General features: G+C 48.4%; 1 protein-coding gene and 1 long non-coding RNA gene across 4 annotated transcripts; one reads left to right on the top strand and one right to left on the bottom strand.

Annotated features, from left to right (window-relative positions):
• Positions 1-276: 276 nt before the first annotated feature.
• Positions 277-8,570, top strand: LOC100295703 (carbohydrate-binding protein AQN-1). Of its 3 annotated transcripts, XM_010820121.3 has the most exons (6): positions 380-445; positions 3,193-3,363; positions 3,878-3,907; positions 4,953-5,088; positions 6,865-7,052; positions 8,267-8,570. In XM_010820121.3, the coding sequence occupies exons 2-6, from the start codon at positions 3,321-3,323 to the stop codon at positions 8,302-8,304; spliced, it is 435 nt and encodes a 144-aa protein (XP_010818423.1). In that variant the 5' UTR covers positions 380-445; positions 3,193-3,320; the 3' UTR covers positions 8,305-8,570. The 3 variants fall into 3 exon arrangements, with proteins under 3 accessions (XP_002698597.3, XP_010818424.1, XP_010818423.1); XM_002698551.6 differs by lacking the exon at positions 3,193-3,363 and having other exon boundaries at positions 277-445; XM_010820122.4 differs by lacking the exon at positions 3,193-3,363 and having other exon boundaries at positions 277-445; positions 8,281-8,570.
• Positions 8,103-14,338, bottom strand: LOC132343972 (uncharacterized). Its single transcript, XR_009493017.1, has 2 exons — positions 13,686-14,338; positions 8,103-13,182 (listed from the first exon to the last, which is right to left on the bottom strand). It is a non-coding gene; the product is annotated as an uncharacterized lncRNA (long non-coding RNA).
• Positions 14,339-14,557: the final 219 nt, after the last annotated feature.

The raw sequence follows: 14,557 nt of genomic DNA on the forward strand, positions 1-14,557 counted from the left end.
GGTCTCAGTTCCTCTCCATCCAAGTCATACTGAGGTTTATGAAGTAACTAGAGGTGGATATGCTGCAGGTGAACCCCAGGGAAGAGGGCCCTGAAAACAGGGCATCCTGGTGGTCTGTGGCTAATTTGTCAACCTTCATCAAGGACCACAAAAACAGGAGAGGGAGAGGAGAAACAGGCCATCATTTCCCAGTCTGGGTGGGAAAGGACACAGAAAATCTCTGACATAGACAAGGGGGAAGCAGCAGGCAGCCCACTTCTCCTAGAGAACCCGGGGCTCCCGCAGCCTTGCTGGGCTGAGCTCCAGGGGAGGAGGAGGTCAGGTGTCAGCTGCTGTGTGTATATAGCCCCAGGCCTCCGGGGCCAGGCTCACTGCTGAGGCTGGTGCCAGGCTGCGAAGATGAAGCTGCCCAGCGTCATCCCTTGGGCCTTGCTGCTAAGCACAGGTAAAGCCTGGCCCCCAACCCCTTGCCCCGGGGCCTCTCTGCTTCCTGTTCAGCCTAGAGATTCTGTGCAGTTCGCTTGTTGCCACAGAATAGGATCTGCAAGCTGCCTTCCTCCAAGGAGATGCCACCCTCAGCCTGGCCTGGAGGAGGAGGGTTCAGCAGCATGGCCGTGACCCAGGGCTGAGCATATAATGACTTTTAAGCATTTTCTGGGCTGTCTCTCCTTGTTCTGGCATGCATTCCCTGGGCCCCTCTGCCTTAACCAATGTCCCCTGGAATGCTTCCCTGGTGGCTGAGCTGGTAAAGAATCTGCCTGCAATGCGGGAGACCTGGCTTCAATCCCTGGGTTGGGAAGATCCCCTGGAGAAGGGAAAGGCTACCCACTCCAGTATTCTGGCCCAGAGAACTCCATGGACTGTATAGTCCACGAGGTCGCAAATAGTTGGGCACAACTGAGTGACTTTCACTCGCCTGGGATGCCCTGCGGGACAGCCAGCCCTCACCCACATCTGGATGAAGTGAACCAGTCGTGGTCAGCTTTTCAGGGGTCTTGGATGTGTGACCAGTGTGGGTGCTGGAGGTGGGACCCTGGCTGGACCTGATTGGAGGGTGGCATCTAAGGGGAAGCAGGGGCCCCTGGAGAAGCCCCTGGACAAGTGGGTTGCTCTGCCTCTGCCCCTGGGAATGAGACGTGGCAGCAACATGAGCTCAGGAATGACCAGCAGGAGCAGCAGCTCCCAGCAGGGCTGAGGCCATCCTGACAGGTAGTCATAATCCTTCAAGGGGCTAGCCGTTGGGCCTGCACTGAACACAGAGGGGCCCACGCTGGTTTGGGCTCCCCAGGTGGCGCTAGTGGTAAAGAATCTGCCTGCCAATGCAGGAAACTCAAGAGATGCGGGTTCGATCCCTGGGTTGAGAAGATCCCTTGGAGAAGGCAATGGCAACCTGCTCCAGTATTCTTGCCTGGAAAATTCCTTGGACACAGGAGCCTGGCGGGCTACAGCCCATGGCGTCTCAAAGAGTCTGACACGACTGAGGGACTCACTACTCATGCTGGTTCCCAGTGCTGGTGGGAAAGAATAGGAAGGCAGCCATTTCTTCAGGGAAATCTGTCTCCTCCTTCCTGGGTCTCTCTGTCTGTCGCATTTTGTGATTCCTCCTCTGCCCTTTTCAGCTCCGTCTCCTCTTTTCCTCTCGCCTCACTCAGCTTCCCTCCCCTCTCCCTGTTTTTCCTCCGCTGCTCACCTTGCCCCTCACACTTCCTGTCAGGGACTGTCCCCATGACTAGGCTCTTTCTTCCCTCCCCGCTTCTCTCCCTACAGTCAATGGTGGGTCACGACTAGGAGCTGAGTGGGGGCTGAGCGGAAGGAGAGGGTCGTGCAGTCAGTGTGTGCGCCCGGATCCTTCTCAGGGTCCATCCCAGGCTCCTGTGATGAGGCCCGGGGTGGGGGTGGGGAGGGGCAGCCCTTCTCCTGGGACACTTCGTGGGCGCCTTGTAGGTAGAAATGGGTCCATCAGAGCCCCTGCTGCTTCTGCTGTTTCTCAAGTGCCTTCAGTTCAAATCGTCAGTAGATCAAGATGGCATGTTTTGGGGTGATGTGTCTTGAACTCCTACTAGGGGCTGTTTGTTCCCCTGCTTCAAAGCCGGGACCTCAGACTCTAGATCAGAGGAGGTCACTGTACGTGTGGGTCCAGGCCAGATACGTCACCTGAAGGAACAGGAATGATTTCTGCTTCTGTCCCTGAGGCCTGCTTTCAGGCAAACCTTAATCTGTGTCTTCCTAAGCAGACTGTGATGGATGCCCCAGGGTGGGGAGGATTTTTTTTTATATTTTAATTTTTATTTATTTTTTTGAATTTAAATTTATTTTAATTAGAGGCTAATTACTTTACAGTATTGTATTGGTTTTGCCATATATCATCATGAATCCACCACGGATGTACACGTGTTCCCAATCCTGAACCCCCCTCCCACCTCCCTCCCCATACCATCCCTCTATGAAAGTATGATAACACATTTACAGGAGACTTGGAAAATACAGAACAAAGTTACATACAGTTCCGCTATCTATTACAGTTATTTTTTAAAATAAATAAGATGTTTCATTGGAGTTTTAATATCAAACTCTCAAAATTAATAGAAAGAATATACAGAGAAGTAAAAGAATATAACAGACCTGAGAAGCCCTGTGAACCAATTCAGCATAATTAAGATTTATACAGTTTTCACACAACAGTAAGATACCAATTCTATTCAGGTTCCTATAGACGATAAACTAGGAGACACTGGAACATATCCAGGGACATTAAGACAAGGTAGAAAACTTTCATGGTCTAAAGGTGTTGAAATCATAGTCTGTTCTCTTATCACTGTGGAATTATGTTAGAAACAATATCAAAAGAAATTTGAAAGTAACTGTGCCCCCAATCCAATGACACTTCAGACTCAGGAAGGGTAGGTGGGGATGGACTCCAGTGTCCTGGTTGACGTTTATGTCAAATAGTTTCCAGAGGGCTTGCTGATTTCTATTTACTAAGGAAAGCAGTTTCTACGGGAAAGGAAATGAATGAGTGGTAGGTTCCCTAGTGAGGAGCATCCCTGCACCAGGCACTGAGCTATGTGTGTGTGGACTGTCCTCTGGAACCAAGGAGGCTCTTACTGTTCATTTCCATTTTAGAGATGAATGGATTGAGGCTTAAGGAGAGAAAATGACTTGTCCAAAGCCATGCATCTCTCATCCCCACAGGGCTGTGACGAGGGCCAAGAATGAGATATTCTTAAGCTTTGCTACGCCTGATCGTTGTATCGTGAAGATAAGCCACAGTGCAGGTCCACTCTGGGAGGCCACGTGATTGAAAGCAGGGCCCTGGATCCATGCACCTAACTCAGGTCCCTGATACAGTGAAGCTTCTACAAAGTAAGATGGTTCACTTCTCCTTAACTGAAAATTTTACTCAATGTGTTCAATACAACATCAAATTCACCACCAAAGGATTAATGAGAAACATTCATGTCCTAGTTGGGTGAACTACTCTCTTCGTTTGGCCGGGACTGAGACATTTTCTGGGAGAAGGTAGTTCAGTGCTGAGACCTGGATAACCCTAGGCTAAAGGGACAAGGTGGTCACCTTCCCGGGGGCTGACTCTTCCAACTCTGGCTGCAGAGAGAGAACGTTGGCCCTAAACTGAGTAGATCTGGGGAAAACAAAGACATCAAGCTGAATGGGCTAGCCTTCGAAGGCCCTCCCTCTGCCCTTCCCCTGTGTGACCAGGACGGTCCCCAGGGTGGAGGCAGCGAAGCATTTCTCTCCTCTCACGGCCATCCCTTGGCCCACGGCTTGTCGTCACTGGGTTGTGCGTTTTCCATTCTCTTACCCTGACCCCTCTGTAACCTCTCATTTTCACGATGTTTTCTGTTTTGCTACCTTTCAGCCACAACGGTTTCAACAGAATCGGATGAAGGTAAGTGTAGACGATGTGATTTCACCACTTCCCCTCATCACGTAGAGATGAGCCTTAAAGTTCAGGTGCAAGTGGCTTCTCTACAAGGGAGATGTACGTACCCGTTACCAAAAGAACATAGCTTTCTGTACTTCGCAGCCTGGCTCCGTCATCACAATCCCTAACTCCAGTCTCTCCTGACCTCTGAGGACGCCCCCTCTGCCTCATTCCTTCTCTCCACCCCACAGCATCTTCCAAACTCAGGAGAAGCCTCACTGGGGGTTGCGGGGAGGAGGAAGGGGCCACATCTCCATGAAGCAGGTGGCCAAGGAGGATGGAGCCGCCTCCTAATGGCTGGGGGACATCACCATCTTCAGGGTCAGAGATGAGAGCTTCACAGGGAGAGGGAGTGAGGATATCGTGGTGGACCGGGTCAGAGGGTGCAGCTGACCAGAGATGGGCTGTGTGCTCTAGAGGTTTCCAGGCCCAGGCACTGGCTGAGCACCTTCCAACCAGGAGCTCATTAGATCCAAATGCCCGAAGGAAAATGCTCCTTTTATCCTCACGTACAGATGTGGAGCCTGAGCGTCACTGAGTGGGTCCCGGTGCTCCCTGCAGGTCTGCACAGTGAGTGGGTTTTCATGGCTCTGAGGGGTCTGGCTCCTCAGGCTGTTCCTTTGCTATTTCTCAGGCTTCACTGGGAAGAGACACACAGCACCCAGAAGGAGGGGTTTGTGTGCACCTTTTGACTTCCAGTCTGACCATGCTGTTGATGATAAAGATTTATTTGCTGAAGAGGGATTAAATATATCTGTTTCCAGGGGTCAAAACAAATTTCAGTGATGGGTATGGTTCCCTTTATGATGTTTAAAAGAGTAAAACATCAAAATCACTTTTTTGGAGGTCATTAGACTTGGATCATTGATGTTGATTTGTGATTTCTGGAATCCGGAAATCACAAGGTTTAATGATGGTGTGGGCCCCAAGAATGGTACAGCAACCCCCGCCCTCCAACCCAGGGGTTGTCACAGCCTCTGGGCACCAAGAAAACTGCCTTCTGTTGTAGACGCTAGAAAATGTGGGGGCGTCCGCAGAAACTTCTCTGGGAGGATCTCCAGCTATTCCTCATGGGAGCCAAAGTGTACTTGGACTATCCTCTTGGAGAGAGGTTATAGAATTGTACTGACAATTCCATTTCTCAGGTCAGTGCTCAGTTGAGTGTTCTTTGCTGATGGTGTGGTTTTATGGGAAGGTGTCCCTTTTTGCCCCTTTCTGTTTCCCCTGCACCACCCAGCACACACATCCAGACACATCCTGACTCCAGCTCACTCCTGCTGATGACCCTGCATGGCCCCCTGCCCTCTGCATAGAGCTGACCCTCCTTGCATGGCTTTCAGATCCCTCCAGGGGACCCCGACCTCCCCTCCCTTCTAACCTCTTCTCCCCTCTGTCCCCTCTCTGAGCTGAGCCAGCACACACTGAGCTGTGGACCCATCAGACTGTTGGGCAGCTCTAAGCCTTTGCTCACACTGTCCCCTCTGCCTGAAAGGCACCTTCCACCTCTCCCAGACTCACCACCTGCTGCTTAGGGTCCTCATTTCCTAGTTCACGAGTTCACTGGAAGAAGAACTTTTCCATCACACCAGAAACCCCTGCTCTGACTCTGTCCACAGCTGGGCAGATCTTTCTCGCATTTGTGCCCCATCCATTAATCCGTGCAAAACTCTGGGGGACTGACAGCATAACATCACTCCTGCTGATGTCTGAGTTTGTCTCTCCTAGGATGCGTGTCTATTGCTTGTTTGCTTGTTTTACCTAGGAGTGAATAACTGAATGAAAGATCTAATAAATGTTTGAAAGTATGAAGGAAGTTATAATGCTCCAGAAGGTATTTCCAAAGTAGCAATAGTTACAGCATTTCTGTAGCAGGTTATTCTTCATATATTTCAACCTGGAAGTGACATTTTCATTATTTGTGGAATAAAGGTCACCGTCAGGGGAGGCTGAGATTAGTTCTATCATCTTATAGCTGAGGGCCGTGTCCTTCTGTGAGATCAGGTCTCCCACTAGGCGGAGGAGCTGCTCCATGTGAGGAGGACAACCTGGAGATGCCTGCCTCACAGCAGGGCTCAGACCATCTACCAAAACCACACGCCAGGGCTGAAGGAGGGAGGCATTTCCTACATCACCATTTCTGTTAGGATCAGAGGGATAGATTATTCTAAAAGTTTTCATTATTGTCTCTTTGACACTCCCCAAGACAAGTTTTGGATATGGGACTAGGAAGGAATCAGTCCAAGAGTGAGCTAGTATAGAGGGAGCTGAGTGTGTGTCCTGGTGAGATGTCCCTTCCGTGTCTCGTTTTAGCCCAGGGAGGCTCCAACCTCGCTCCTGGCTGGGACACACGCTGGTGGCTGAGAGAGGAAGACAGGGTGGGGTCAGGTCTGATGGGCAGGAGGAGGAGACAGAGACCTCAGCAGGAGTGTGACACCCCGAGTGTGCACTTTGCCCACAGCAGGGAGAGCTGGATGGCCCTCTCGCCTCTGTAGATCCTGGAGGCCAAGAAGGGGTGCTGGGCCCCCTGTGCCAGGGGTGCAGAGGGTGAAGCAGGAGTGGCATCACACACGCCTGTCTGGGCCTCACCTGACTCTGTGCTTGTGCCCAAGGAAACGGTCCTCAGGGTTGGTTGTACTGTGCCCTCCCATGGCTCCTGATCCCAGAGTCCTGGGCGGGCTTCCCTGAGCCCCGTCAGTGGGGTTGCCCAGGAGGCAAGGAGTCACCTGCAGCCCCTGGGGGGCGAGGGTCCTGGGTGACCACCACCCTCTCCTGAAGGATGAGTCTCCTTCCCCGTGGGCACCAGGCTGGGAAGTCTGGTGCACAAAGCTGTGTGATTGTGTGGGGTCTGGACTGGGGAGGCTGCCTGCCGGAGGGACCACGATTCCCAAGGCTGATGCCTGCCCTTCCCTCTGTTCCAACAGCCTCAACTGTAATGAAGAGTATGTGGAAATCACAGACGGGCTGCCAGACAGTACTACATTTGGGAAGTTCTGTTCAGGGGGACACCTGGTGTTTCGATCTTCTTCCAATGTCATGACTGTGAAGTACTACAGAAGTTCCAACCAGCCAGTATCTTCTTTTGATATATTTTACTACGGGCGTCCATCAGGTAGGTGAGATGGACAGGGGTCTGCTGAAGTGCCTTCTCCTGTCCGTGCATGGCTCTGTGGTCACTTGGGCATGTGGCTGTTACATGACTGCTGAAATAAGGTGGAATCTAAGTTCTGCATGATCATCACTGGGTGAGCGAGAGTCAGGATGACACAGTGAGTCTCTCCAGAGACATCCACCCACTCATTCTCAACATTCTGCATCTGAGATACTGGAATTGGAAAGACCCATATGAAAATTCTTTTCAAATTTTACTCTTCCCTTTGATTATGTCCCATATTCCTCCCAAATAGAAAATTTCCCTTTCTGGATCTTATAACCTTAAGCATTTCTAGTGTGTACATTTAAAATGTGTATTACACATAGTATACTATATAAAATGCATATATTTACCAGATATATAGATATAATGCACATATATATCTTCGGATATAGATATAGCAGGATGGATATTTGCCATTTACTACACAAAATGTATATTATGTTCACCAAATATTTATGCATACAAATATATACATGTGTCACCTAAGGCAAATCAGACACAGTTTCTCAAAACTGTTTCTTTTTTCTCATTAATGATCAGCTAAACTTTTCCCCCACTTATCAATGGGAAGGAAATGCTTGTTTAATTGAAGTGAAGTGAAAGTCACTCAGTCGTGTCCAACTCTTTGTGACCCCATGGACTATACAGTCCACTGAAATCTCCAGGCCAGAATACTGGAGTGGGTAGCCTTTTCCTTCTCTAGGGGATCTTCCTAACCCAGGGATCAAACCCAGGTCTCCTGCATTGCAGGCAGATTCCTTACCAGCTGAGCCACAAGGGCAAGAAAGTGAAAGTGAAATCACTCAGTCGTGTCTGACTCTTGTGACCCCATGGATTGTAGCCTATAAGGATCCTCCATCCATGGAATTTTCCAGGGAAGAATACTGGAGTGTGTTGTCCTTTCCTTCTCCAGGGGATCTTCCTGACCCAGGGATTGAACCCGGGTCTCCCGCATCATGGCAGATGCTTTTCCCGTCTAAGCCACTAGGGAAGCTCCCCAAGCCAAAAGGGAAGTCCACAAATATTGGAGTGGGTAGCCTATCCCTTCTCCAGGGTATCTTCCCAACCCAGGTATTGAACCAGGGTCTCCTGCATTGCAGGCGGATTCTTTACCAACTGAGCTATGAGGGATGCCCCTGTGTAACTGACTTAACCAAACTCTAGTTAAGTTCTCCATCCACAGCTTAGTGATCGTGCTCACACCTAAGAGTGGACAAGTGTTGCAGATGAAAACAATCTTCCTGGAAGACGCTTCTGGAATCAGCTGACCACGAGGAGAGACACATCCTGGTCACCTGTCTGATCACACCTGCTCGTCCCATCCGGTCTCCTCCATCCTTTCCAGCCTTCTGTCTCTTCCCTGCAAAGAAAGATTCCTTATTCCTGAGTTTTCGATACTTGCCAGTCTTGTTGTTGGATCATTCCACTTGTCATTATAATCATTTTGAATAAAGTCTCTTTACCTGGTCTGGATTTGTTCTTTTACTCTAAATGTCCTCATGTCACAGGTTAGAGAATCAGACATCAGTGAGAATGACAGGAACCTCTTCTGAAGTTCTTTAAACTCATAGAGGTTTTTATTTTTTGAGTCCTGTCTTTGGATAGTTACTTTGCCTATTTACTATTTCCCTCTTGTGCCCAAGATAAACCTCTAAGACAGAGTAGAGACATTGGAGCATCTTTCTGCTAAACTTTCTGACAATGTGGTTGGTGATAAAGAATATTTGATGGTGATACATTAAATTTCTTCTAATGCCCACTGGCCAACTAGAACTATATTCGGGTGTCTTAAAAAGATATGCAAAGAGTAAAACATGTTTTGTTTGTGGGATCATCAGATTCAGGGGTTTTTTGTTGCTTGGTTGGTTTGTTGGTTTTTAATGTTTACAATGTTGTGCTGGTTTCTGCCATACAACAGCATGAATCAGCCATAATTTTACATATATCTCCTCCTTCGTGAGCCTCCCTCCCCTTCTCCATCCTAGCCTTCTAGGTCCTCACAGAGCACCAGACTTGGCTCCCCGTGTTATAGAGCAACTTCTCTCCAGCTACCCATTTTACACGTGTTAGTGTATATATGTTGCTGCTACTTTCTGCATTTGTCCCACTCTCTCCCTGTGCCACTGTGTCCACAGGTCCAGTCTCTATATCTGCATCTCCATTGGGTTCATCTATACCATTTTTCTAGATCCCATAAGTAAAGTGTTAGTCGCTGCAGCATGTCCAACTCTTTGCAAACCCATAGACTGTAGGCTGCCAGGCTCCTCTGTCCATGGAATTTTTCAGGCAAGGATACTAGAGTGGGTTGCCATTCCCTTCTCCAGGGGATCTTCCAGACCCAGGGATCAAACCCAGGTCTCCTGCATTAGCAGGCAGATTCTTTACCATGTGAACCCAAGCCCCAAATCCCATCAGTTTCAATTCAATCACTCAGTCATATCCAATTCTGCGACTCCGTGGACTGCAGCATGCCAGGCTTCCCTGTCTATCACCAATTCCCAGAGCTTGCTCAAACTCTTATCCATTGAGTTGGTGATGCCATCCAACCATCTCACCCTCTGTTGTTCCCTTCTCCTGCCTTCAGTTTTTCCCAGCACCAGAGTCCTTTCCAACTAGTCAGTTCTTCACATCTGGTGGCCAAAGTATTGGAGCTTCACCTTCAGCATCAGTCCTTCCAGTGAACATCCAGGACTGATTTTCTTTAGGATTGATGGGTTTGATATGCCCATGCCATCCTGAACGTGGCCAATCTCGTCTGACCTTGGAAGCTAAATCCCATATATATGTGCTAATATATAATATTTATTTTTCTCTTTCTGACTTTCTTCACTCTCTCTAACAGGCTCTAGGGTCATCCACCTCACTAGAACTGACTCAAATTTGTGCTTTTTTATGGCTTAGTAATATTCCCAGATTCAGGTTTTGATGCTGCATTTTACCAGAGGCCAGGATGTTAGGAGGACCAAGAAGCATAATATCTGCCTGCGTGACACAAACCCCACACACGAGGGCACACCCGGATCCTCCTCTGTGTTACCTTGTTCTCTTTGGAGAGGTGGGGGGTGTAGAGTCTCCTCCCAGACTTGGGCAGGGTCATCAGCTCCCCTGAGAGCAGCACTCATCAGGTGGGGATGTAGAGTCTCCCCAGACTTGGGCAGGGTCATCAGCTCCCCTGAGAGCAGCACTCGTCAGGTGGGGATGTAGAGTCTCCTCCCAGACTTGGGCAGGGTCATCAGCTCCCCTGAGAGCACCACTCGTCAGGTGGGGATGTAGAGTCTCCCCAGACTTGGGCAGGGTCATCAGCTCCCCTGAGAGCAGCACTCGTCTATCTGGACCATCCTGAGGAGACCAGCTCAGAAGCCGTGTTGGAGTCTCCCTTCCTCAGGTGAGTTCCCTGGAGGTGGGGCTTCTTTGCTGATGTAGATTTTAGGAAAGATCCCACCCTGGTCTCTTCCAGTTCACCATCCAGCACACGCATCTAAACACATCTGATTCCATTGGCACTTCCTGTTGAAAACCCTTCTCTGGATCTCTGTCTTCAGGATAAAGTTTACCCACTTTAGCCTAGTTTTCCAAAATCTTTCCTTTTCTGAGCTTCCCTCCCTTCTAACCTCTTCTCCCCTCTGCTCCTTTCAATGCTGGACCATCACACACTGAGTGTTGGAGACTGAAGAATTTGGGGCAACTCCATGCCTTTGTCACATGATCTCATCTGCCAGGATCGCATCTGTCCAAACCTTTTGACTCACATGCCCTCTGCCAGAACCGCCACCCCCCCACCCCCATATAGGATACCATGGTTCAGATTGAGGGCTAACGTTACCTTATCATCTTCTTGACACCTCTTAGGTTCAGGGATCTCGCTCCTTTTCCCCCCTCACTTACCTTGTATAAATCCCTGGGTCATTTAACTTATCATTTGTTTATTCCTTGTGTGGCTGTACCACTGTGGGACTCCAATGTCCAAGTTGCAATTCTTAAATGAATGAATGAGTGAATGAGTATAGGTTCACACATGCATTTTCAATGATCCTGTAAAGTACTGCATTTCTTTCCAGCCAGTCTTCACACAGGTTAATTTGGGAATCATATTTCTTCCATTCTAGGCTGAGCTGAACATAACCTATATAAAACTTTGTTCAACATTTTCCAAATCTCCTGTAAATATGTTATCATACTTTCATAATTTAAAAAAAAAATGGAATTAATAATGAGAAGATTTCTTTTCAGAAAGTTGATAGTTCCAGGGAGTTTAACAATGAAAATCACTGTTTCGATGACCTTTAACTTTTCCAAGATATCTTGAGGAAGTGAAAAGGGTACCCAGCTCATTTTATAAATTTAGAATAATCTGATGTAAGTATAATCTGATACGAGTAATGGGAAAGAACAATACAGGAAAGAAAATGTCATGCAATCTAATTCAAGAACATGGATGTCAATATAAGAGCAAAAAATGAAATAGAATACAGTTTTAGAAACTGGACTTAGTAGTGTGATAATATTTGTAAAGCATAAGGATTTATCCCAAGAGTACAACGATACACCAAAAACCTATTTAGAGGAACTTGTCATGTTAACAGAATAAACATAAAATCTATAATGACACATCAATAGATTCAAAACAAATGAAACAAAATTCTGTAACTATTAATGATGTCAAATAAAACTCTTAGAAACCACTCACTGACGGGTACAAGCTTAACATCATAAAGTGCAGCTATGAAAAACACCTAGCAAGACGGCTTCTTTACTGATGAGTCTTTGGAAAGAATTCCATTACATTACGAGCAGTACAGAATGGCTGGCATCACCCTTGGTCAATTTTCTGTTGCAGGATTTGAAATTTTTGCTTTTACTCTACACAAACACACACACCAAAACAGAGCTGGAGCAGGTTTGCCAGCTTGGGGATTCAAAAAGGGGATAGAATGTATTTCTTTTTTTAAGACTCTCTAAGAAATTTTAGGAACACTTTTTTGTTCTGGGATTCATGGCACCTTGAAGGGGTGAGGATATTTCCTCCTTCAAAAGACTGACATGCCATCCCAAACGCCTTCAACCACAAGGACGGGCAGCTCCTTCCTGGAGCTGGAAGGGAGGGGCTTTGGGGTGAGCTTGCCCAGCGGCTCTGGGCTGGCAGCCCACCATCCTCTTGCTCTGCCTCCCTTGTGACTTGGCCTCACCCTCAGTGGGGAGGACGTGGAGCAGACCTCTCCCACCTCCTCTGCAGCCAGACCTCCCCTGTCCCTTCACCTGGGGACGTGCTCATTCCTGCACATCGCCAGGATGGGGAGCTTCCTGGGGACACTCACACCACCTCCTTCACCACTGAGGCCAGTCCTTGGAGCTGGGTCTGGGATCAGCTTCTCCCAAGGCCTGTGACACATGCAAGGGGAACAGATGCTGAATAAACCTGTGATTCTGGGAAGGCAGCTTACAAAATGCCCAGCAGACCCTTCAGCTCCTCCCTGAGAATAAAAGCATGGTCACTGAGAAGGAGATGATGCCTACCCATGGGACGGTCTAGAAAGAGAGCAGCTGGGAAGCTCTGATGGAGCGGGAGGTACTTAGGGGGTCTTTGAGCCAGGTGCAGACACCCGGTGCATCTCATGGAGAGGAGAGGAGAGGTGTGCCAGGGAGCAGTCCACGGGGAAGGGGCTAGAAGCAAGGAGACCAGGCTTGTTTAGGAACCTCAGAAACCAGGTATGAGGTTTGGGACAACCATCTGAGAGACGGAAGTCCTCAAAAGCTGCTGTTACCCCATAAATTTTCTCCAGAGGCTGTTGTGAATTTAGGAACCTGAGACTTTGATTCCTGAGTGCCCTTAGAAAAGAGACTGGTTTCTTCCCCCCAGGCAGCCGCAGCGCTGCACGGACACTGCAGGGGAGGACAGCGAGCCTGATGTGGGATGACGTAGGATGAAGACAGGCTGCTTGGGCTGGGAGGTAAGATGAGGAACTGCCTTCCTTCCATGGTTCCCGCATTCCCTCCATCCAGGTACTTCCATCCATGGGCAGCTCCTTGGCCTCTCCACAGACCAGGGCCAGGAAGCATTCTGTGTGTAGTGGAGTGTGAAAGGAACCTGGAAATGATGAGGAAAGAGAGATTCTAGATGGAAGGGGAACTGTGAGGAATTATTGCATGTTATCATAGTCACAACCAGGGAGCTTAACCACCGGCGCAGAACCAGCATTGTTTTCTGAGAGGGAGACCCTGTCTAATCAGCCTACTCCTCAGGAGAGCTTGAGTGACCAGATGGCTCAGGCAGCTTCCCTGGGCTCTGCTTGAGGTGGAATGTTTCTCCCACTGTGAACCCATTAGGGCTTCTGTAAAGAAAGATATGACTTAGAACAGGAAGTTTCTACAACCCATAAGGAAAAGTGAGTGATGCAATACTAATAGAAACCGGCCCAAAGATATGCAAGAACACGCATGTCACCAAAGGCCTAGCGTCGAGCTAAAGACACATGGAAAAGAGACCAAATTACTGAAATTTGGAGAAATGCACATTTTAAAAGTTGATTTATGAGCATTTCTAATCTGCAAGGAATTCTGAAAAATTTAATAAAACTCAGAGTTGCTTACCTTCAGGAATATGGACATCGTGTTCTCCTGGTTGGTATGTAATTGTAATGGTCCTTGAAAGGCAATTGGCTTGCTGTTCCTTTAAATGGGAGAATGACTTCCATTGTATAGACAGACCATGTTTAATTTATGCATTGGACGATGGGTGGATGGATGGACATTTGGGTTTTTACCACTCTTTGATAGAATAAGGCAACTATGAATATTCATACACAGTATTCTGTGTGGACATCTTTTCATTTCCTTGGATAAATACCTGGTAGAAAGTTGGCTTATATATCCTCCACGTGTTGAGATTCTGATGCATGTTTTCAACAAGGAGCTCTTCTGGGTTCTTACAACTGTAACACCCTCACTAGTCTGAACCATGTGGGTCTTGGTATAAGTATAGAATAAATGCCAACATATGCACACCCTTCTCCCTTGTGGACACACCACACACAGGCTGACATGTACTCCAGCTGCCCCACCAATTGTGACCCACACCTGGAGCAGATGGGGGGCTGTTTACCTGCCTTTGCCCTGAGTGACACAGGAGGCCTCTTAAGACCAGGCAGCCAAGATATCAGACTGGTCCTGCTTCTGCCACTGGCACCCTGGGATGTGGGCAAGTCCCTTGGTCTCTCTGGGTTTCAGTTCCTCTCCTTCCAGGTCATACTGAGCTTTATGAAGTAACTAGAGGTGGACACGCTGCAGCTGAACCTCAGGGAAGAGAGCCCTGCAAACAGGGCATCCTGGTGGTCTGTGGCTAATTTGCCAACCTTCATTGAGGACCACAAAAACAGGAGAGGGAGAGAAGAAACAGGCCATCATTTCCCAGTCTGGGTGGGAAAGGACACAGAAAATCTCTGACATAGACAAGGGCAAGCAGC

Source organism: Bos taurus, chromosome 26 (assembly GCF_002263795.3).
Source record: "Bos taurus isolate L1 Dominette 01449 registration number 42190680 breed Hereford chromosome 26, ARS-UCD2.0, whole genome shotgun sequence".
Lineage (NCBI taxonomy): Eukaryota > Metazoa > Chordata > Mammalia > Artiodactyla > Bovidae > Bos > Bos taurus.

Coding starts and splice junctions, on each gene's coding strand:
- LOC100295703 (XM_002698551.6), top strand. CDS start 400: ATGAAGCTGCCCAGCGTCATCCCTTGGGCCTTGCTGCTAAGCACAG. Junction 446..3,877: donor GGCCTTGCTGCTAAGCACAG/GTAAAGCCTGGC, acceptor GCTACCTTTCAG/CCACAACGGTTTCAACAGAA. Junction 5,089..6,864: donor CTGACAATTCCATTTCTCAG/GTCAGTGCTCAG, acceptor CTGTTCCAACAG/CCTCAACTGTAATGAAGAGT.